The sequence below is a fragment of the Somniosus microcephalus genome, chromosome 6 (assembly GCF_052327205.1).
Source record: "Somniosus microcephalus isolate GS21.2 chromosome 6, FLI_Smic_1.0, whole genome shotgun sequence".
In the NCBI taxonomy this organism is placed as follows: domain Eukaryota; kingdom Metazoa; phylum Chordata; class Chondrichthyes; order Squaliformes; family Somniosidae; genus Somniosus; species Somniosus microcephalus.
The window spans coordinates 93,974,833-93,999,041 of record NC_140992.1 but is presented as its reverse complement, the minus strand read 5'-3'; the positions used below and the strand labels follow the sequence as shown (position 1 = coordinate 93,999,041).

At 46.9% G+C, this 24,209-nt stretch overlaps 1 protein-coding gene across 1 annotated transcript in view; it reads right to left on the bottom strand.

Moving 5' to 3' along the window:
* Positions 1-11,888: 11,888 nt before the first annotated feature.
* LOC147115896 (uncharacterized) overlaps positions 11,889-24,209 on the bottom strand; it is a 52,006-nt gene continuing 39,685 nt past the window's right edge. Inside the window, 6 exon segments of the mRNA XM_085990545.1 lie at positions 11,889-13,618; positions 13,621-14,244; positions 15,891-16,157; positions 17,804-18,070; positions 19,717-19,983; positions 21,630-21,896. Of these exon segments, the coding sequence (XP_085846671.1) occupies positions 13,119-13,618; positions 13,621-14,244; positions 15,891-16,157; positions 17,804-18,070; positions 19,717-19,983; positions 21,630-21,896 (2,192 nt within the window). The 3' untranslated portion in view covers positions 11,889-13,118.

Below are 24,209 nucleotides of genomic sequence, written 5' to 3'. Positions count from 1 at the left end.
ACCTAATATTTTAAATTTTAACAATTACTCATTTAGTTTTTACATGACTCATATTTAATATCTTTTATGTCATCTGATCTGTAGTATGTATTTGTTTTTGCTACAAATGCTATTTCAATTTTTGTTTTGTTAAACTATGTGTTTGACATACACAGAATCACATCACTACAATTGAGTCTCCAAATTAAACTACTGAAAAATGCAGTCGAGTTTCTGTCTGTCCAAATGGAGTGAACACTCTCTTCCCATTGGGGTCCCATCCCACTTATCTAAGTCCATAGAGCTTATGTGCAGTTGGCAAGAGCCAACTTTGATCTGTATCTGTGTTACCAATTGAGTTTTGGTATCTACATCAACTCATTAATTAATTGACAAGTAGATTTTCTCCACAACTACCAAGGTTCCCATTTGACAAACATTCCTTAACCAAAGAGTTTGTAAATGTGGGAGATCGCTCCCCTGAAGAACCAGTAACCTCTGACATTGCAGTGATCCAAATTGCTTAAAATATAAATGGCTGCCATGCCCCTTTAAGTTACTGCAGCCAGGTTAAAACTGCAGCAACACCAATTTCTCCGACTCCAGGGGCAAATTAACAAGAGGGCACAAATAATGCTAGAGCTCCAGCAACAATATTGAAGTCAGTGGAAAGTAAAATCGGGCGGGGAATAAAACAGACAATCCGATCCTGTCAGTTTCCCTCGGGATGGGTTGGGTTAAAGGGACGGCTTTGTTAAGTCTTTGTGCTTGCAGCAAGCCTGTCAGTGCAGATATTGACAGCTAACTCACTCATTATTGAAACATATGTGCATCTACAATGAAAGACTCTAACATTGAGCACGCTTTACTTCCAGCAGGGTCAGGTTAAATATTTTGATGAGAATTTCAACTGCAGTCTGCTCTGTCTGTACAAGAGCCGCCTGCAGGGGACATAATAAAACAAACTGACGCTGTATTTGTGTTCGATTTTGGTTTTAAATCTAAGTTTGATACAAATCTCAACTGGGAATTTAAATAAGTGTTAATCAGATGTAAAATATTCTAAACGTGTTCACTGTCACCAACAGAAATGGAGAATTGAAACCCTATTAGAATTGATGGAACTTAAAATCAAACAAACAACCCAAAATATGTATTAAATGAAACTTCAACAAAATAAACTGTTTCAATATTCACTTCATATGATTCAAATGAATGACAAATTTGAATAGAATATACCCGTTTTCTGTAAATTGAGGAATGCAGGCTTCATTAGATCCATCTACTCTATTCTCCTGATATCCTAGGAGTGGTATCAAATAATAATAATGTTTTCCTTCAGTTATTTGTTCAACTTTGCCATGAAGATAACTAAACTACTTGCTTCTGGAACCTTCTTTGGAAAGCTGTTCTAGTATTCACCCACTCTGTTAGCATTGTTTACTTACATGTCATCTGAATCAATCTCTTCTCATCTTGATAGGTTTCATGGTGCAATGGGATTTCATACCAGTTAACATATTTGTATGCTACAATTGCCCAGTGCAATTTCTCCCACATTACTATTGTGAGGGGTTAATGTTACAAGACAAGAATGTAAGAATTTTTAAAACCACACAAGCACCATTATCTCCAACAAGGCCTGCTCTTGTGCAGAAATCAACTCCGCCTATGCATCTTCTCACCATGTCTCTCAATCCATTCTGTCTCTAGAAATGGATTGAATTATCTCTCAAATAGACCAGTGGACAATACAGCCCCTCACATAGACCATAGCTTTTTGAGCTCTGAATCCAGCAAGGTAGCTTCATCTATTCAACAATAACACTACATACATGAACTTCAAGCTGTCTTAATCTGGTTTCATCCAGCATAGTATTTTATTAACTAATGTGCATTTTTTTTCTTTCAACAATCAGCAACTGTAATGCATATTCTGATATTACATGATATATATATATATATAAATAAATAAGTATAAAACAAACTACTGATGTATTCATTTATTTGTAGACAAGCATTTAGGCAACAAAATAAAGTTTGTACATGCATCTCAGCAGTGTCACACATACTGTCACAACTGGTACAGTCTAGAGTAAGATTATAAAAAAGGCACAGATCTACAGATTTTTTTCATCACCACATATCTAAACTTGAGTGAACTGATATGATGGTAGTTTTTCTAACATCCCCACCCTCAACTCACAGATGCCACAGTGCTCAGGAATTGTGTTTTGGTAACAGAATCCTTGGGCTAGATTTTCAGTGTAGACAGTTTTGGGGCGCTAACCTTAGCGCCCGCCCGAAGTTAGCGCCCGCCCCAAAGTAGCGCCCCGTTGCCGGAAATTCAGTGGCTTCGCCCTAAGAGAGTGTTGGAGCGCTAAAAGAGGCGTTCCACTCCTACCTTTAGGCGCTAAGCCGGCGGTCCAGAGGGATAGCGCCCAGGCGGGGCGCAGCGCGGGTGCGGTCATTTTTGCACTGACAGCAGACCCCGTGGTGCCGACCAGCTGTTAAAGGGGGAAGGGACGAATTGGTCTGCTGCCACGCCCTGCACACTGCAGCCTTGCAAAGAGGCCTCAACACTGCTGCTCAGCCCCAGGGAGTCATGGCAACACCAGAGAAGGCCCGTCAGCGTGCCCTGCGCTTCTCAGAGGGTGATCTGGACATAATGGTCACAGCTCTGGAGGTGAGGCGCAAGATCTTGTTTCCAGAGAGTGGGAGGAATCCAACCCACCATGACTACACCAAAGCCTGGAAGCAGATCGCCCAGAGGGTGACGTTCACCGGCGAGGCCCCCAGGACCCACAAACAATGTCGTAAAAAATACAACGATCTGACCAGGATTGTGAAGGTGAGTAGCCTTTCCAGTCTCCTCCTCATTCTTGCATGTACACCTGACATGATGGGCAAAGGGAGCTGAAAGTCCTATTGGCCAGCCCTCAGCCAGCAGCATTGGGACAGTCATGAGCATCAAATGGCCATTCGGCACTCTACACTTTGGCCAAGCTATTCCACCATGGGAGGCAGTGCACAGTACATCAGGGCTTCACTTTGGCCAAGCTATTCCACCATGGGAGGCAGTGCACAGTACATCAGGGCTTCACTCTGTCCAAGCTATTCCACCATGGGAGGCAGTGCACACTACATCAGGGCTTCACTCTGTCCAAGCTATTCCACCATGGGAGGCAGTGCACACTACATCAGGGCCTCACTCTGTCCAAGCTATTCCACCATGGGAGGCAGTGCACACTACATCAGGGCTTCACTGCGCACTTACAGCCCGTCCTTTCTCTTGCAGGCTAAAGTAGCGTTTAACCGCCAGGCCCGTGCCAGGGGTGGCCGCGCCAAGCTGCAGAAGCTCACTCGGCTGGAGGAGCGCGTGTGTGTGCTCATGGGAGCCCTTGTGATTGTCCCCACAGCGTGCGGTGTATCCGACCCTCCACTGCCCGGCAATGGTAAGGACCTCGCCTTTTGGCCCTCTCGCGTCGCACTGGCCCATCCGAGCTATCTCCTTTGCCACTGTCCCATCAATGCGCTGAATCCCACCTATCCTAACTCCCTCGCTGACGCCGTCTCCTCACTCTGAAGCTACTCTTGTGCATTCCTGCTTTCAGCTGGTGACGACCAGGACCCTGAAGCTGCCAGTGACAGCACCTCCGACCAGGAGGAGGAGGAGGAGCAAGCCGGACCTTCGGGGGAACAGTCACGTCCCGCAGGAGAGGAGGAAATGCTTGACACCTCCTCACTGGACGAGTGCCTGGAGGAACTGTCGCAGGGCAATGCAGCTTCTGGGACCAGTGGCGTCCAGCCACCCAGCAGCCGTGCGCGTGGCCCACGGCCTTGCCCCCAAAGGGGGGAAGGATCAGAGGGGAGTGCTGCTGCTCGGCAGACTCGCCGTCACCAACGTGGCAAGGGTCCCCTAGTTCGGCCCCCTCCTCCCCAGCGGGAGAGTCGCGACTCCAGTCCGGACACCTTCACTTCGGAGGAGGTGCGGAAGCTGGATAAGATGGCCGACGACTCGGACCGGCGACACACGGAGCTCATGAGCGCGGTGGGGCGCATGCCTGAGGCCATCGAGTCGCTGGCGACCAGTGTGCGCGAGTTCGGGGCAGCAACTGCCACGAGTGGCCGCATGCTGACTGATGCCGTCAAGACCCTGGCGGATGTGATGCGCGCGCACACCAGGACCACAGGGGCACTCACTGCTGTCACACGCGCTGTCTCAGGCAGGCATCGCCAGGGCAGCCGCCGCGCTGGACCATCCCAGCAAGCCGCCCGTCGGCTGATTGCTGCGGATCCTGCAGTGCGGGCCCGGCCGAGTGCCACCGCGCCACAGCACCAGCCAGCGCATCCCAGACGCCAGCTGGCCCACATTGCGCCATCCGTCGCCGCCATTCCCCCTCTGGGGCGTCAAGGGCAAGCGGCTGCAGCTGATGGTGGCCAGGCTCAGGTGCGCCACTCAGCAGACGGCCCCTCGAGGCCCAAACGCCGTGTAGGCCGCCCCCCAGCGGCATCTGGCGGAAGGGCATCTGAGCCTCAGGCGCCTTCCCCCAGCCTCGCAGCAGCCACTGGGCAGAGCTTGCGAAGGAGCAGCAGGCCGGGCAGGGGAGGCAAAAGGCTGGCCAAGGTCTCGCCCTCGCGGGCCACTCAGTAGAGGATGTGGGCAGCTTTCCTTTAATATGGCGGTGGCCATCTTTATTTTGCCCATGGTTGTGCTTTTGGAGGGCTTATTTTTTGCGTTAGGCCGACGTTGAGGCCCGTTTTGAAGAAAGGTGGAGTGACTCCTCCCCAGTTTGTGGGAGTGAGTCGTTTGTTGGGCTTTTTGTAGGGCCCGTTTATTGTTTTTGGGGATTCATGTGGGAAGGGCTTTTCATTTTTGTGCAATAAAAAATTATCTTTATTCATGCAGTCTCCATGGTTGTTCTTCTTAGTGTTTGTTGGCTTCGCCGGCTGAGGGCTTGCGGAGCGGCTGCATTCATCTTCCCTCATGGCCCCTGGCCATTCCCTGACAGGGGGCTTAGAAGTACCGTGTAATAAGGTGGCGTCGTGCGGCCCTTGGCCCTGGTCGCTCCCTCCTGGGAATGTACTCCTGCTCCTCCTCCTCCTCCTCATGCTCCTCCGGCTCCTCCTCCTGAGGTGCTGGTCCAACGTCAGGTGGCAGTGCCTGAGTCCTGCGGATAGCCAGGTTGTGTAGCATGCAGCAAACCACCACAAATTGGGAGACCCGGTCCGGCGAATACTGGAGAGCTCCTCCGGAGCGATCAAGGCAGCGGAACCGCTGCTTGAGGACCCCAATAGTTAGCTCGATGATGTTGCGGGTGGTTTGATGGCTCTCGTTGTAGGCCTCTTCAGCAGCGGTCCTGGGCGCGCGGAGCGGGGTCATGAGCCAGGTGCACAAAGGATAGCCTTTGTCCCCGATGAGCCATCCTCTTGGGGGAGGCTGTGCCTGGAACATGTCATGCACAGTACTCTGCCGCAGGATAAAGGCATCGTGGCTGCTGCCTGGGAAGCTGGCATTGACTGCCATGATGCGCTGCTTGTGGTCACATACCAGCTGCACATTCAGAGAATGGTAGCCCTTCCTGTTGCGATACTGCTCGCCATGCTCCAGAGGGGCCCGCAAAGCCACATGCGTACAGTCAATGGCGCCCTGCACCAAGGGGAATTCCCCGAGTCTGGCAAATCCCAATGCGCGCTGATGCTGGCTCTCGAGGGCCATGGGGAAGGAGATGAATTGGCTTCTCCTTCTGAACAGTGCTTCGGTCACGTGGCGGATGCAGCGATGCGCGCCATACTGGGAGATGTTTGCTATGTCCCCAGCAGCGTATTGGAAGGAGCCGGTGGCATAGAAGTTCAATGCCACCGTCACCTTCACTTCCACCGACAGAGACGTCCTGCACCTGAGCTTTGGCCGCAGATCTCTGCGAAGCAGGTGGCAGATCTCTGCAATCACCTCCTTTCGGAATCGGAGCCTTCTAACACATCGCGCGGCACTCATGTTTAGGTAGGAGCGCTGCTGGCGGTATAGCCTGACTGGGTAAGGCCTACGTGGCCGACGCCTGTAGCCCCCTCTGCCTCTAGCCAGGGCTGCCCCTCTCACAATGCGTCTGCGAGCCCTACGGACATGGCGCTGCAGCTGCGCGTTGGCACCCCATGCAGCCCCCATCAAATCCTGGCAAACAGTCTAATTTCCAAATGGCCACTTGCAGCGCTATGGCCTGAGTCCAAAAATACCTGGCTCTTGCTGCTTGAAACCAGTTAGCTATCCTCCTTGTTGTGTCTCCAGAAATGCGTTGCACAAGACTGTTTTCTGAAAAAAGGCTGGCCTTCATACTGGAGAGGACGTTCCCTTTAATTAGCGCCCCCCGGGGCCCGCGCTGGTTGTGTTGCGTTCCTTTTTCCAAACGCTCCGGCCGCCCGCCGCACAATGGGGCGGTCCGACTGAAGTTTGCAATCGGGGCGGCCAAAGGGCGTTGCACGAGGATGTGACGTCATTTTCTGCGCGCGCATCCGGGCGGGCGCTAAACTTTGCGCCGGCGCTAACGGGCAACTTAATTTGGGGCAGGGCGCAAACTGCGCTGCGCCCGGGCGCTACACGCATAGCGCCCGGAAATCACTTCTCTTAAGGCGCTAACTGCTGGCGCAAGCGACTGAAAATCTAGCCCCTTATGTTTTATGTCAGTGAATCTGAAAATGTTTTTTTTTTAAGATGGCTAATTTATAAATTAGTTTGAGCATACTTTTTGAGATTTTATTTAATAAAAAGAAAAAACAAATTTTGAGTTCTTGCTGGACCTTGTCACGCAGAAAGTATTTATGAAACGTTTATCTGTAGGTGAAACCAGGAAGGAATGTTCCCTTTGAAATATTTGCTCCTAGGTACAGTTGTGTATAAACATATAAAAGGGCAGCTGCTCAGGGCAGTCTGGGACCCGGAGTGTGGTTTCTGAGTTTACCATAGTCTCACTGCAGCATAATGTGGCAGTGGGATTGTCCATTGTTATAATACAACAAATTTACTGAAGTAATAGATCACATGACAGACAAAGTAAACACGCTTTACTGACAATGAGAGAAACATAATACTTAGCTACCATTTTAGAAACATTGCTTAGCATGCAAATAATATTGTTCTTCCCTCCCCAAAACCTTTTACTCAGTTGTTTACATTCTAAATTTTTATTTTTCCACCAGTTCACCCCAAATTAAATTTTTTTATCCAATAGCTGAAACTGTATAAAATGTTGAAAAACTAATGTTTTTATCCCTCCCACCCATTGCCTGGTTGTCATGTCATGTGGGTTATCATGGTACTCTAGGGAGTGTAACTTCACATCAGAAGGGTGGAAATTACAACCATATAAAATATCTTTCACACACGAAGATGAATGAAAGAAAGACTTGCATTTATATAGCACCTTTTGTGGTAAACCACTTTTATCGTTCACTATCGTTACACTATGGTTATCACTGTTATATCGTTACACTATGGTTATCACTGTTTACACTGTTGTATCACTACACGAGGTCGCCTCTTGTCACGCTGTTATACCTGGGCTGACCACTGCTGACTCCGCCCATGGCTCCACCTACTTGCCCAGGTATAAAGGTGGTCGACTGGCTGGTATTCCTCCTTGTTGGATCCGATCACCCACGAGGGTGGGCTCTGTTATTTAGCCAATAAAAACCTATAGTTACTGTCTTAACTCGTCGCTTTTCATTGGATGAATGGATAGGTATATCAATTTTATTGGCTAAATTTTGAAATGTCTTTAACGGAGCAGCCAAACGACCAGTCAGACGCCCAGCTACAACAGCCACAGCAGCCGGCCTGGCTGCGAGCCCTGCGACCGCCGTACCTGGATCTAAACCCACAGGCAGCAAACTCAGCCCTCGACTTCAAACACTGGCTGAGCTGTTTCGAATCCTACCTGGGAGAATCCGGCGTGCCTCAGAGATCCAAACTAAGAGTTCTGACCGCCCAAGTGAGCCCTAAAGTATTTGCACTCATCCAGGACCTTACTACATATGAGGCCGCCCTCAACCTGCTGAAAGAGCAGTACCGGAGCCCGGTAAATTCTATGTATGCCAGACATCTCCTAAGATGCCGCCCGCAACAGCCAGGAGAGTCTGTAGATGAATTTTTACGGGCGCTACACTCGGCAGGGACTGTGACTTTAAAGCTGTAACGGCTGTAGAAAATACTGAAGAGAATATCCGCGATGCCTTCGTGAAAGGCCTTCGGTCCGACTACTCACGGCAAAGACTGCTCGAATCAAAGGACCTCGACCTGAACACAGCTGCAGCCCTCACTCGCTCTCTGGAAGTGGCCCATCGGGACCTCGAGGCGTATTCCAGGTACTGTGCTGCGCAACCCTGGGACTCGGGCCCGACCCCGACCGCAATACCCCTCGCACCGCCGCCTCTGGGACCTACCTCAGCGTCGGCGTCCCGGACCCGATCGGGACCGCCACCCCTGGTACCGGCTGCGACATCGGAGCCCCGCGATCGGGCCGCCGGCTGCTTTTTCTGTGGCCAGGCGAAACACCCGAGGGCACGCTGCCCTGCAAGAAACGCGACCTGCTCCGACTGCCACAAGAAAGGCCACTTCGCGAAGGCCTGCAGGGGGAAAGCCACAGACGCCAGCAGTGCCTCATGCGAGTTGTGGGGGCGGCCATCTTTCATCAAGGCCACAGATGCCAGTATCCCCTCGTGTGAGTCATGGGGGCAGCCATCTTTGATCAAGGCCACCGACACCGGCAGTGTCTCATGTGAGTTGTGGGGGCGGCCATCTTCTCCGCCATTTTATGCAACGTCGTGGGCACCGCCATTTTGTTCACCACACTCGACCGCCACCTTGTCTCCAGACCCGACCGCAGCCTCACCCGCAGACTACAGCAGCTCGCTCAGCCATACACTAGCCTCCGTCACACTGGACCAAGCTCGCCCGCATCACCTGTCCAAGTCCATGATGGACATCAAAGTAAACGGCCATGCCATGACCTGCCTGTTCGACAGCGGAAGCACGGAGAGTTTCATCCATCCAGACACGGTGAGCCACTACTCCCTCACTGTCCAGCCAACGCGCAACCGGATCTCGATGGCGTCGAGGTCCCATTCAACAGACATCAGCGGATACTGTGTTGTGACCCTGTCGGTTAGGGGCACGGAGTATAAAAATTTTAAACTTCTCGTCCTGCCCCAACTCTGCGCTGCCGTCCTACTAGGGCTGGATTTCCAATCCCACCTTCAAAGTGTTACTTTGGCATACGGTGGACCCCTCCCCCCACTCACAGTCGACAACCAACAGCCTTTAAACTGCCCACCGCGTACCACCTGCGGCCTATCCACCCTCAGGGTTCCGCCTCCCTCCCTGTTCGCCAACCTCACCCGCGACTGTAAACCCGTCGCTACCAAGAGCAGGCGGTACAGCGCCGGGGACAGAGCTTTCATTAGCTCTGAGGTGCAGCGTCTCCTGAAAGAGGGCATCATCAAGAGGAGCAACAGCCCCTGGCGTGCCCAGGTCGTAGTCGTTAAGACCGGCGATAAAAACCGCCTAGTCATCGACTACAGCCAAACCATAAACCGGTACACCCAGCTGGACGCATACCCCCTTCCCCGCATATCTGATATGGTCAATCAGATTGCACAGTACCGAATATTCTCTACCATCGACCTTAAGTCGGCCTACCACCAACTCCCTATCCGCTCTGAGGACCGCCAGTATACCGCCTTCGAGGCGAATGGCCGCCTCTACCACTTCCTTAGGGTTCCCTTCGGCGTCACCAACAGGGTTTCGGTCTTCCAAAGGGAGATGGACCGGATGGTTGACCAGAACGGGCTGCAAGCCACGTTCCCCTATCTAGATAACATCACCATCTGCGGCCGCGACCGGCAGGACCATGATGTTAATCTGGAGAGATTCCTCTGTACGGCCCAACGGCTGAACCTCACCTACAATAAGGAGAAATGTGTGTTTAACACCTCGCGCCTTGCCAGCCTCGGCTGCGTAGTAGAGAACGGAGTCATCGGCCCCGACCCCGAAAGAATGCGCCCCCTCATGGAGCTTCCCCTCCCCCACTGTCCAAAGGCGCTGAAGAGGACCCTGGGGCTCTTCGCCTACTATGCCCAATGGGTGCCGAATTATGCGGACAAAGCCAGACCCCTCATGAAGTCCGCCTCCTTCCCCCTGACGGCAGAAGCGTGCGCAGCCTTCTCCCTCATTAAGGGAGACATTGCTAAGGCCGCAATGCACGCGGTGGATGAGTCTATCCCTTTCCAAGTGGAGAGCGATGCATCCGACTTCGCCCTAGCCGCAACCCTTAACCAGGAGGGGAGACCGGTGGCCTTCTTCTCAAGGACCCTCCAGGGCCCTGAGATCCGACACTCCTCGGTCGAGAAGGAGGCCCAGGCGATCGTGGAGGCTGTACGACGCTGGAGGCATTACCTGGCAGGCAAACGATTTACCCTCCTCACCGACCAGCGTTCGGTCGCTTTTATGTTTAATAACAAGCTGAGGGGCAAAATCAAGAACGACAAGATCTTGAGGTGGAGAATCGAGCTCTCCACCTATGATTATGAGATCTTGTACTGAACGAACCCCCAGATGCTCTATCACGAAGTACATGCGCCAACGTGCAAATTGATAGACTGCAGACCCTCCACAACGACCTCTGCCACCCCGGAGTCACCAGACTTTACCACTTCATTAAGGCCCGCAACCTGCCCTACTCCATCGAGGAGGTCAGGACCATGACCAGGAACTGCCAAACCTGTGCCGAATGCAAACCGCATTTCTTTAGGCCGGACAGAGCAAGCCTGATCAAGGCCACCCGCCCCTTCGAGCGCTTGAGCATCGATTTTAAGGGGCCCCTCCCGTCCTCTGACCGTAATGTGTACTTCCTCAACATCATTGACGAGTACTCCCGTTTCCCCTTTGCCTTCCCCTGCCCAGACATGACCAGTACCACAGTCATCAAATGCCTGAACGACCTCTTCGCCGTGTTCGGGTTCCCGAACTATATACATAGCGACCGGGGCTCCTCCTTCATGAGCGAGGAACTTTGCCAGTTCCTACTAGCGAGAGGTATTGCTGCAAGCAGGACCACCAGCTACAACCCCCGAGGGAACGGCCAGGTGGAAAGAAAGAACGCGACTGTCTGGAAGGCCGTTCTCTTAGCCTTAAAGTCCAAGGGCCTCCCAACCTCTCGCTGGCAGGAAGTCCTCCCGGCAGCGCTGCATTCCATCCGGTCACTGCTTTGCACTGCCATTAACGCCACCCCCCATGAACGAATGTTTGTTTTCCCCAGGAAGTCGACTACGGGAACCACGCTACCAACTTGGCTGACCTCTCCGGGGCCCGTCTTGCTGCAAAAGCACGCGAGGGCCCATAAAACGGACCCCCTGGTCGAGAGGGTGGACCTCCTGCACGCCAACCCCCAGTACGCCTATGTGGCATACCCAGACGGGCGGGAGGACACAGTCTCCTTACGAGACCTCGCACCCTCGGGCATCCCTGAGACACCACCGTTACCCCCCACCACCCCCCCAAATCCAGCCCAGGTAGACGGCATGCCGGAACCCCACGAGCCTTCGCCAACCACACAGACACCAGCATTAACATCGGATACTGCATCACCGCCGCCGCTGCTGCGACGATCGGAAAGGCTTACGAGACCTCCGGACAGACTGACATACCCGAACTGGTAGTACACTTCACCCCGCCGGACTCAAATCTAAACAAGGGGTGAATGTGGTAAACCACTTTTATCGTTCACTATCGTTACACTATGGTTATCACTGTTATATCGTTACACTATGGTTATCACTGTTTACACTGTTGTATCACTACACGAGGTCGCCTCTTGTCACGCTGTTATACCTGGGCTGACCACTGCTGACTCCGCCCATGGCTCCACCTACTTGCCCAGGTATAAAGGTGGTCGACTGGCTGGTATTCCTCCTTGTTGGATCCGATCACCCACGAGGGTGGTCTCTGTTATTTAGCCAATAAAAACCTATAGTTACTGTCTTAACTTGTCGCTTTTCATTGGATGAATTGATAGGTATATCACCTTTCACAACCACCGGACATCCCAAAGCACTAGTCAATGAAGTACTTTTGAAGCATAGTACAGTAATGTGGAAAATGCAGCAGCCAATTTGCACACAGCAATGACCAGATAATCTGTTTTTTGTTATGTTGGTTGAGGGATAAATATTGGCCAAGACACTGGGGTTAACACCCCTAATCTTCTTTGAAATAGTGCCCTGGGATCTTTCACATCCACCTGAGAGAGTAGACAGGACCTCGGTTTAACATCTCATCTGAAAGACAGCACCTCCGACAGTGCAGCACTCCCTCAGCACTACACTGGAGTGTCAACGTAGACTTTAAAGTGCTCAAGTTCCATAGAGTGGGACTTGAACCCTCAGCCTTTTGGCTCAGAGGCGAGTGTGCTACCAACTGAGCCACAGCTGATACTGATAGGTCATCACTGAAATGATGGAATGTAGGAGTCTGTCTTCCACATGGATCGCCTTGCATGCCAGTGCATACTACTTTTATTAAAAGAGCGTGGAGGATATCTTTGCTCACAAATGATCATTTCGAATCTATTCCTGTTGAATAACTGTGCTGTCATATTGTTGTATAATTCTAGTTACAGATGACATTGGTAATTTATATTAAAACAATAATCACATTTTTCTGTAAGATCTACACTGTGATGTTAAATATTCTCTGTAGCAGCATGTTTTAAATCCACCAGGGGTTGACAAGCATCAACATTCGGAATAAAAGCAAACACTTTCTAAAGATTTTTTAGAAAATCACATTGGCAAGTCTTATTGCATTGGACTAAACAGATGATACATTGGGCCAGATCAGCCAATTGTACATTAGAGATAAGGAGCAGAAGGGATGAACTGTGAATGACTCAAGAAAATTATTGGTCCTGGTCTGACTTAGAAATTCACTCAGATCAGTTGCAAATGACGTGCTTCTGAATTCCTGTATAAATCCACATAAAATAAATTTAACAGTGATTTGATACCAAATAATTAATTTTAAGAAGTAGGCTGAAAATACAAATTTTATATTTTTTTCAATACTTTGATTTTTCAGTCTGATTCCTCCTTTAATTTTCATCCATCCCACTCAAACAAGATAACCTTGCTTTTGACTTTCTTTCAGAATTTACCCTTTTCCCGAAAAGCTTTTGAAGACAACCTGGTGTCTTGGTTCTGATTGTTGCCTTTGGCAACTTTTCAATTCTATTTTCTTGTAAATCTTCTGATTTATTCTTCTTTTGCATCCAAAATACATTTTTCTTAGCTGTTTGTTCTCTCCTTCCTTTCTCTTTCGTTGTTGCTACTAATAAAGATTTGTTCTCTTTCGCTTGGTTTTCTTTTTCACCTTTAAACTCCTTCTCTTCCTTTATTGAATATTCATTTTGTTCCGTACCCATTTGCTCCTTACATCCCTTGGGTGGTTTGATTTCAGTTTTTTCCACCCTTTGGACATGTTGTAATCCCTCGCTTTGGCTGGTTTGTTCCATTCTGTTCTGTTCCTCTTCTAACACTGGTTCTTTTTCTATTGTGCGTTTTCTTTCCTGTACTCTCTTTTTATCTTCCATCTTTTCTGTTTAACATATAGGTTTTTCTCTTCTGCTTCTTCTTCCTCTTTAAAATTCTTATCATCTGCATTGTTTTCCATGAGCTCTTCCTTTAATTTGTCATTACTTCCTGGCGCTGATTCATCCAGATTTGGTGTATTTTTGTCCGTTACACTTTTATTTGAGTGGCATTCCTGTTTTCCTTCTCCGAAACCTGTTACATTCTCTACTGTTTTTCCCTCGCTGTCTTTTAGGTGTCCCACATTCTCCTTTTCTCTCATTACATTTTCTTTGCTACCTATCTGACACTGCTCTCGCTGTGCTTTCTCAATTGTAACCATTTCATCTGTTTCAGTGCTCTTATCTTTCATAACCATCCCACCTTCTTTCGCAACATCCGTGTTTTGTGTCTGCCTTTCCTTGTCCTTCATTCCACACTTTCTGTTTTCTATTCTTCCCGTTGTCTCATTTCCCTCTTTTGCTTCTGTTGCATTCTTTTCTGAAGGATCTTCTAAATTTTGGTCGGGTGGTTGACTGCTTTGATAATGATTGTCTTCGCCATCTCCCATTCCTCCCAATTCATGACTTCCATTTTCATCTCTCATTGTCATTGGTTGGTTTGCTTCTTTTTCTTCATCTGCATTATCTCCTTTGACACATTTTGGAAAAATGACAATGATAAACAATGTAAATAATCCTGTTTATAACAGCTACAATTACAATGCAAAGAATGGTGTTATTTTAAGATGGTCATCAAAATAGGAAATACTGTTTATCATGAACCATCTCAGCTTGCAAAATAGAGGTCAATTTTAACCCTACCCTCCTGGCAGAAACGGAGCAGGTGGGCAGGTAAAACTGAGCAGGTTAGTTACCCGCTCGGAACTCGCCCCTTTCCTTCCGTCTGCGATCTCTGCGAGGCTTTGCAGGCAGCAGAGGTGCCTACCTAAAGCAGGTGGGGCTCATGAATTTATGCAACTAGGAGTCCAATTACCTCAAAAGGACCCCGACAGCATTTCAACGCAAGCGAGGAAGCCGCGGCGGCTCTCCCAACAGATGAAAGCAGGTTTGGTTTCTGTCCGGAAGAGTGAAGAGGTAAGTAAAAAAAATTCTTTTGAGGGACCAAGAGGAGCTGAAGACCCTCCTGTGAGACCCTCCCAAATCCCCCTCCCCATGACATACCTGCTTGCTGGTGAGCCTTCCTTTGCTGCCAGCTAGCTGCTTCTGGACACCCGAAGGTCCTCTCCAACCCACAGGCCAGTAGTCACTTTTCACCCATTATGAGTGGGTAGCTGACCAGTTGCATGTAGGCAAGGCCCGTGAGTTAAAATACCCCGAACCTCAAACTTAGGCCAATGAGTACATTTTGCACTTGCCCCCTACCCACCTGCCCAAACCCCGCTGTGGGTTCAAATTAACCCCAAGGACTGAATCATGAGACTTTGAGCAAAATTTCTGAGCAAGCACTAATCCTCACCGTACCAGTGTACATATTGTCATCATTCATTGGCTCTTTACAAACCATGATGCAAATGTGTGCAAATATTTACCTCACTGAAAAGTAGTTGGACCTGTTCTGCTCCTGCTAATTCAAAGTGGGATGCTGAGCAACTGACACAATCAATTAGAGATACCTCAGTGCTTACACATTCCTCTCAAACCCAAAGTAACCCATTGTTAGGAATAAAGCCAAAACTATTCAAGTAACTTGCATCAGGCAACATCGGCTGTGGGCTGTAATGGTGTCATTCTTCAGGCATGATCTTCTTTCTCAGAGTAGGGAGATTATTTACTGTCCAGAATCTAATAATTTAACAAGTTACTAAAGATATATTTGATTTAAGGAATATACCCTGTTCTATGGGACCTGCATTATCAAATCCTTAAAAATCAACACTTGGAGGAAAAAAAAGTTTATGTGCAAAATATGTAAATGGCACTAACTGACACTGCAGCCTAATTTGGAATTCAGTTCCTGTAGAATTTGTGTTCTTTTCATTTGCTTTGTTTTCCATGAGCTCTTCCTTTAATTTGTCATTATTTTCTGGCACTGATTCATCCAGATTTGGTGTGTATTTGCCCGTTACACTTTTTATTTGAGTGACATTCCTGTTTTCCTTTTCCGTACCTGTTACATTCTCTACTGTTTTTCCTCACTGTCTTTTAGGTGTCCCGCATTCTCCTTTTCTCTCATTACATTTTCATTGCTACCTATCTGACACTGCTCTCCCTGTGCTTTCTCTGTTGTAACCATTTCATCTGTTTCAGTGCTCTTTTCTTTCATAACCATCCCACCTTCTTTCGCAACATCCGTTTCTTGTGTCTGCCTTTCCTTTTCCTTCATTCCACACTTTCTGTTTTCTATTGTTTCCGTTGTCTCATTTCCCTCTTTTGCTTCTGTTGCATTCTTTTCTGGAGGAGCCTCTAAATTTTGGTCGGGTGGTTGAATGCTTTGATAATGATTGTCTTCGCCATCTCCCATTCCTCCCAATTCATGACTTCCATTTTCATCTCTCATTGTCATTGTTTGGTTTGATTCTTTTTCTTCATCTGCATTATCTCCTTTGACACGTTTTGGAAAAATGACAATGATAAACAATGTAAATAATCCAGTTTATAACAGCTACAATTACAATGTAAAGAATGGTGTTATTTTAAGATGGTCCTTTAAATAGGAAATACTGTTTATCATGAACCATCTCAGCTTGCAAAATAGAGGTCAATTTTAACCCTACCCTCCTGGCAGAAACGGAGCAGGTGGGCAGGTAAATCTGAGCAGGTTAGTTACCCGCTCGGAACTCGCCCCTTTCCTTCCGTCTGCGATCTCTGCGAGGCTTTGCAGGCAGCAGAGGTGCCTACCTAAAGCAGGTGGGGCTCATGAATTTATGCAACTAGGAGTCCAATTACCTCAAAAGGACCCCGACAGCATTTCAACGCAAGCGAGGAAGCCGCGGCGGCTCTCCCAACAGATGAAAGCAGGTTTGGTTTCTGTCCGGAAGAGTGAAGAGGTAAGTAAAAAAAATTCTTTTGAGGGACCAAGAGGAGCTGAAGACCCTCCTGTGAGACCCTCCCAAATCCCCCTCCCCATGACATACCTGCTTGCTGGTGAGCCTTCCTTTGCTGCCAGCTAGCTGCTTCTGGACACCCGAAGGTCCTCTCCAACCCACAGGCCAGTAGTCACTTTTCACCCATTATGAGTGGGTAGCTGACCAGTTGCATGTAGGCAAGGCCCGTGAGTTAAAATACCCCGAACCTCAAACTTAGGCCAATGAGTACATTTTGCACTTGCCCCCTACCCACCTGCCCAAACCCCGCTGTGGGTTCAAATTAACCCCAAGGACTGAATCATGAGACTTTGAGCAAAATTTCTGAGCAAGCACTAATCCTCACCGTACCAGTGTACATATTGTCATCATTCATTGGCTCTTTACAAACCATGATGCAAATGTGTGCAAATATTTACCTCACTGAAAAGTAGTTGGACCTGTTCTGCTCCTGCTAATTCAAAGTGGGATGCTGAGCAACTGACACAATCAATTAGAGATACCTCAGTGCTTACACATTCCTCTCAAACCCAAAGTAACCCATTGTTAGGAATAAAGCCAAAACTATTCAAGTAACTTGCATCAGGCAACATCGGCTGTGGGCTGTAATGGTGTCATTCTTCAGGCATGATCTTCTTTCTCAGAGTAGGGAGATTATTTACTGTCCAGAATCTAATAATTTAACAAGTTACTAAAGATATATTCGATTTAAGGAATATACCCTGTTCTATGGGACCTGCATTATCAAATCCTTAAAAATCAACACTTGGAGGAAAAAAAAGTTTATGTGCAAAATATGTAAATGGCACTAACTGACACTGCAGCCTAATTTGGAATTCAGTTCCTGTAGAATTTGTGTTCTTTTCATTTGCTTTGTTTTCCATGAGCTCTTCCTTTAATTTGTCATTATTTTCTGGCACTGATTCATCCAGATTTGGTGTGTATTTGCCCGTTACACTTTTTATTTGAGTGACATTCCTGTTTTCCTTTTCCGTACCTGTTACATTCTCTACTGTTTTTCCTCACTGTCTTTTAGGTGTCCCGCATTCTCCTTTTCTCTCATTACATTTTCATTGCTACCTATCTGACACTGCTCTCCCTGTGCTTTCTCTGTTGTAACCATTTCATCTGTTTCAGTGCTCTTTTCTTTCATAACCATCCCACCTTCTTTCGCAACATCCGTTTCTTGTGTCTGCCTTTCCTTTTCCTTCATTCCACACTTTCTGTTTTCTATTGTTTCCGTTGTCTCATTTCCCTCTTTTGCTTCTGTTGCATTCTTTTCTGGAGGAGCCTCTAAATTTTGGTCGGGTGGTTGAATGCTTTGATAATGATTGTCTTCGCCATCTCCCATTCCTCCCAATTCATGACTTCCATTTTCATCTCTCATTGTCATTGTTTGGTTTGATTCTTTTTCTTCATCTGCATTATCTCCTTTGACACGTTTTGGAAAAATGACAATGATAAACAATGTAAATAATCCTGTTTATAACAGCTACAATTACAATGTAAAGAATGGTGTTATTTTAAGATGGTCATCAAAATAGGAAATACTGTTTATCATGAACCATCTCAGCTTGCAAAATAGAGGTCAATTTTAACCCTACCCTCCTGGCAGAAACGGAGCAGGTGGGCAGGTAAAACTGAGCAGGTTAGTTACCCGCTCGGAACTCGCCCCTTTCCTTCCGTCTGCGATCTCTGCGAGGCTTTGCAGGCAGCAGAGGTGCCTACCTAAAGCAGGTGGGGCTCATGAATTTATGCAACTAGGAGTCCAATTACCTCAAAAGGACCCCGACAGCATTTCAATGCAAGCGAGGAAGCCGCGGCGGCTCTCCCAACAGATGAAAGCAGGTTTGGTTTCTGTCCGGAAGAGTGAAGAGGTAAGTAAAAAAAATTCTTTTGAGGGACCAAGAGGAGCTGAAGACCCTCCTGTGAGACCCTCCCAAATCCCCCTCCCCATGACATACCTGCTTGCTGGTGAGCCTTCCTTTGCTGCCAGCTAGCTGCTTCTGGACACCCGAAGGTCCTCTCCAACCCACAGGCCAGTAGTCACTTTTCACCCATTATGAGTGGGTAGCTGACCAGTTGCATGTAGGCAAGGCCCGTGAGTTAAAATACCCCGAACCTCAAACTTAGGCCAATGAGTACATTTTGCACTTGCCCCCTACCCACCTGCCCAAACCCCGCTGTGGGTTCAAATTAACCCCAAGGACTGAATCATGAGACTTTGAGCAAAATTTCTGAGCAAGCACTAATCCTCACCGTACCAGTGTACATATTGTCATCATTCATTGGCTCTTTACAAACCATGATGCAAATGTGTGCAAATATTTACCTCACTGAAAAGTAGTTGGACCTGTTCTGCTCCTGCTAATTCAAAGTGGGATGCTGAGCAACTGACACAATCAATTAGAGATACCTCAGTGCTTACACATTCCTCTCAAACCCAAAGTAACCCATTGTTAGGAATAAAGCCAAAACTATTCAAGTAACTTGCATCAGGCAACATCGGCTGTGGGCTGTAATGGTGTCATTCTTCAGGCATGATCTTCTTTCTCAGAGTAGGGAGATTATTTACTGTCCAGAATCTAATAATTTAACAAGTTACTAAAGATATATTTGATTTAAGGAATATACCCTGTTCTATGGGACCTGCATTATCAAATCCTTAAAAATCAACACTTGGAGGAAAAAAAAGTTTATGTGCAAAATATGTAAATGGCACTAACTGACACTGCAGCCTAATTTGGAATTCAGTTCCTGTAGAATTTGTGTTCTTTTCATTTGCTTTGTTTTCCATGAGCTCTTCCTTTAATTTGTCATTATTTTCTGGCACTGATTCATCCAGATTTGGTGTGTATTTGTCCGTTACACTTTTTATTTGAGTGACATTCCTGTTTTCCTTTTCCGTACCTGTTACATTCTCTACTGTTTTTCCTCACTGTCTTTTAGGTGTCCCGCATTCTCCTTTTCTCTCATTACATTTTCATTGCTACCTATCTGACACTGCTCTCCCTGTGCTTTCTCTGTTGTAACCATTTCATCTGTTTCAGTGCTCTTTTCTTTCATAACCATCCCACCTTCTTTCGCAACATCCGTTTCTTGTGTCTGCCTTTCCTTTTCCTTCATTCCACACTTTCTGTTTTCTATTGTTTCCGTTGTCTCATTTCCCTCTTTTGCTTCTGTTGCATTCTTTTCTGGAGGAGCCTCTAAATTTTGGTCGGGTGGTTGAATGCTTTGATAATGATTGTCTTCGCCATCTCCCATTCCTCCCAATTCATGACTTCCATTTTCATCTCTCATTGTCATTGTTTGGTTTGATTCTTTTTCTTCATCTGCATTATCTCCTTTGACACGTTTTGGAAAAATGACAATGATAAACAATGTAAATAATCCAGTTTATAACAGCTACAATTACAATGTAAAGAATGGTGTTATTTTAAGATGGTCCTTTAAATAGGAAATACTGTTTATCATGAACCATCTCAGCTTGCAAAATAGAGGTCAATTTTAACCCTACCCTCCTGGCAGAAACGGAGCAGGTGGGCAGGTAAATCTGAGCAGGTTAGTTACCCGCTCGGAACTCGCCCCTTTCCTTCCGTCTGCGATCTCTGCGAGGCTTTGCAGGCAGCAGAGGTGCCTACCTAAAGCAGGTGGGGCTCATGAATTTATGCAACTAGGAGTCCAATTACCTCAAAAGGACCCCGACAGCATTTCAACGCAAGCGAGGAAGCCGCGGCGGCTCTCCCAACAGATGAAAGCAGGTTTGGTTTCTGTCCGGAAGAGTGAAGAGGTAAGTAAAAAAAATTCTTTTGAGGGACCAAGAGGAGCTGAAGACCCTCCTGTGAGACCCTCCCAAATCCCCCTCCCCATGACATACCTGCTTGCTGGTGAGCCTTCCTTTGCTGCCAGCTAGCTGCTTCTGGACACCCGAAGGTCCTCTCCAACCCACAGGCCAGTAGTCACTTTTCACCCATTATGAGTGGGTAGCTGACCAGTTGCATGTAGGCAAGGCCCGTGAGTTAAAATACCCCGAACCTCAAACTTAGGCCAATGAGTACATTTTGCACTTGCCCCCTACCCACCTGCCCAAACCCCGCTGTGGGTTCAAATTAACCCCAAGGACTGAATCATGAGACTTTGAGCAAAATTTCTGAGCAAGCACTAATCCTCACCGTACCAGTGTACATATTGTCATCATTCATTGGCTCTTTACAAACCATGATGCAAATGTGTGCAAATATTTACCTCACTGAAAAGTAGTTGGACCTGTTCTGCTCCTGCTAATTCAAAGTGGGATGCTGAGCAACTGACACAATCAATTAGAGATACCTCAGTGCTTACACATTCCTCTCAAACCCAAAGTAACCCATTGTTAGGAATAAAGCCAAAACTATTCAAGTAACTTGCATCAGGCAACATCGGCTGTGGGCTGTAATGGTGTCATTCTTCAGGCATGATCTTCTTTCTCAGAGTAGGGAGATTATTTACTGTCCAGAATCTAATAATTTAACAAGTTACTAAAGATATATTTGATTTAAGGAATATACCCTGTTCTATGGGACCTGCATTATCAAATCCTTAAAAATCAACACTTGGAGGAAAAAAAAGTTTATGTGCAAAATATGTAAATGGCACTAACTGACACTGCAGCCTAATTTGGAATTCAGTTCCTGTAGAATTTGTGTTCTTTTCATTTGCTTTGTTTTCCATGAGCTCTTCCTTTAATTTGTCATTATTTTCTGGCACTGATTCATCCAGATTTGGTGTGTATTTGTCCGTTACACTTTTTATTTGAGTGACATTCCTGTTTTCCTTTTCCGTACCTGTTACATTCTCTACTGTTTTTCCTCACTGTCTTTTAGGTGTCCCGCATTCTCCTTTTCTCTCATTACATTTTCATTGCTACCTATCTGACACTGCTCTCCCTGTGCTTTCTCTGTTGTAACCATTTCATCTGTTTCAGTGCTCTTTTCTTTCATAACCATCCCACCTTCTTTCGCAACATCCGTTTCTTGTGTCTGCCTTTCCTTTTCCTTCATTCCACACTTTCTGTTTTCTATTGTTTCCGTTGTCTCATTTCCCTCTTTTGCTTCTGTTGCATTCTTTTCTGGAGGAGCCTCTAAATTTTGGTCGGGTGGTTGAATGCTTTGATAATGATTGTCTTCGCCATCTCCCATTCCTCCCAATTCATGACTTCCATTTTCATCTCTCATTGTCATTGTTTGGTTTGATTCTTTTTCTTCATCTGCATTATCTCCTTTGACACGTTTTGGAAAAATGACAATGATAAACAATGTAAATAATCCAGTTTATAACAGCTACAATTACAATGTAAAGAATGGTGTTATTTTAAGATGGTCCTTTAAATAGGAAATACTGTTTATCATGAACCATCTCAGCTTGCAAAATAGAGGTCAATTTTAACCCTACCCTCCTGGCAGAAACGGAGCAGGTGGGCAGGTAAATCTGAGCAGGTTAGTTACCCGCTCGGAACTCGCCCCTTTCCTTCCGTCTGCGATCTCTGTGAGGCTTTGCAGGCAGCAGAGGTGCCTACCTAAAGCAGGTGGGGCTCATGAATTTATGCAACTAGGAGTCCAATTACCTCAAAAGGACCCCGACAGCATTTCAACGCAAGCGAGGAAGCCGCGGCGGCTCTCCCAACAGATGAAAGCAGGTTTGGTTTCTGTCCGGAAGAGTGAAGAGGTAAGTAAAAAAAATTCTTTTGAGGGACCAAGAGGAGCTGAAGACCCTCCTGTGAGACCCTCCCAAATCCCCCTCCCCATGACATACCTGCTTGCTGGTGAGCCTTCCTTTGCTGCCAGCTAGCTGCTTCTGGACACCCGAAGGTCCTCTCCAACCCACAGGCCAGTAGTCACTTTTCACCCATTATGAGTGGGTAGCTGACCAGTTGCATGTAGGCAAGGCCCGTGAGTTAAAATACCCCGAACCTCAAACTTAGGCCAATGAGTACATTTTGCACTTGCCCCCTACCCACCTGCCCAAACCCCGCTGTGGGTTCAAATTAACCCCAAGGACTGAATCATGAGACTTTGAGCAAAATTTCTGAGCAAGCACTAATCCTCACCGTACCAGTGTACATATTGTCATCATTCATTGGCTCTTTACAAACCATGATGCAAATGTGTGCAAATATTTACCTCACTGAAAAGTAGTTGGACCTGTTCTGCTCCTGCTAATTCAAAGTGGGATGCTGAGCAACTGACACAATCAATTAGAGATACCTCAGTGCTTACACATTCCTCTCAAACCCAAAGTAACCCATTGTTAGGAATAAAGCCAAAACTATTCAAGTAACTTGCATCAGGCAACATCGGCTGTGGGCTGTAATGGTGTCATTCTTCAGGCATGATCTTCTTTCTCAGAGTAGGGAGATTATTTACTGTCCAGAATCTAATAATTTAACAAGTTACTAAAGATATATTTGATTTAAGGAATATACCCTGTTCTATGGGACCTGCATTATCAAATCCTTTAAAATCAACATGTGGAGGAAAAAAAGTTTAAGTGCAAAATATGTAAATGAGTCTAACTGACACTGCAGCCTAATTTGCAATTCAGTTTCTGTACAATTTGTACCATGCATGCAATAAAATATTAATTGACTGCTGCAAAATCTAAACAAATAAGTTGATGAGGGTATTACCAATTAAATATACCTGAGCACTATTTAATGTTGACATAAAATTAAGAGTATAAATTACTCCTAACCAGTCCAAAGATGTGCGGGTTAGGTTGATTGGCCATGATAAAAATTGGCCCTTAGTGTTAGGGGGGATTAAATACGTGGGGTTACGGGGATAGGGCTTGGGTGGGATGGCTGTCGGTGTAGGGATCGGGTGCTAGGGTTTGGATGATCAGCCATGATCTCGTTGAATGGCGGAGCAGGCTCGAAGGGCCGAATGGCCTACTCCTGCTCCTAGTTTCTATGTTTCTATGTTACACTTGTGCGTAGATCATTTCCCCATTTTAATTTATTATTTTAGTAACTCAAGCCAAGAGCTGTACTGGTATATGAATTTAAGAACATATGAACATAAGAAATAGGAGCAGGAGTAGGCCATTTGTCCCTTTGAGCCTGCTCCGCCATTGAATAAGATCATGGCTGATCTTCTACCTCATCTCCACTTTCCTGCACTATCCCCATATCCCTTGATTCCCTTAATATTCAAAAATCTATCGATCTCTGTCTAGAATATACTCAACGACTGAGCCTCCACAGCCCTCTGGGGTAGAGAATTCCAAAGATTCACCACCCTCTGAGTGAAGAAATTTCTGCTCATCTCAGTCCTAAATGTCCGACCCCTTATTCTCAGACTGTGACCCACAGTTCTAGACTCCCCAGCCAGGGGAAACATCCTCCCCGCATCTACCCCGTCAAGCCCTGTAAGAATTTTGTATGTTTCAATGAGATCACCTCTCATTCTTCTAAATTCTAGAGAATATAGGCCTAGTCTACTCAATCTGTCCTCATAGGACAATCCCCCCATCCCAGGAATCAATCTGGTGAACCTTTGTTGCGCTCTCTCTATAGCAAGTATAACCTTCCTTA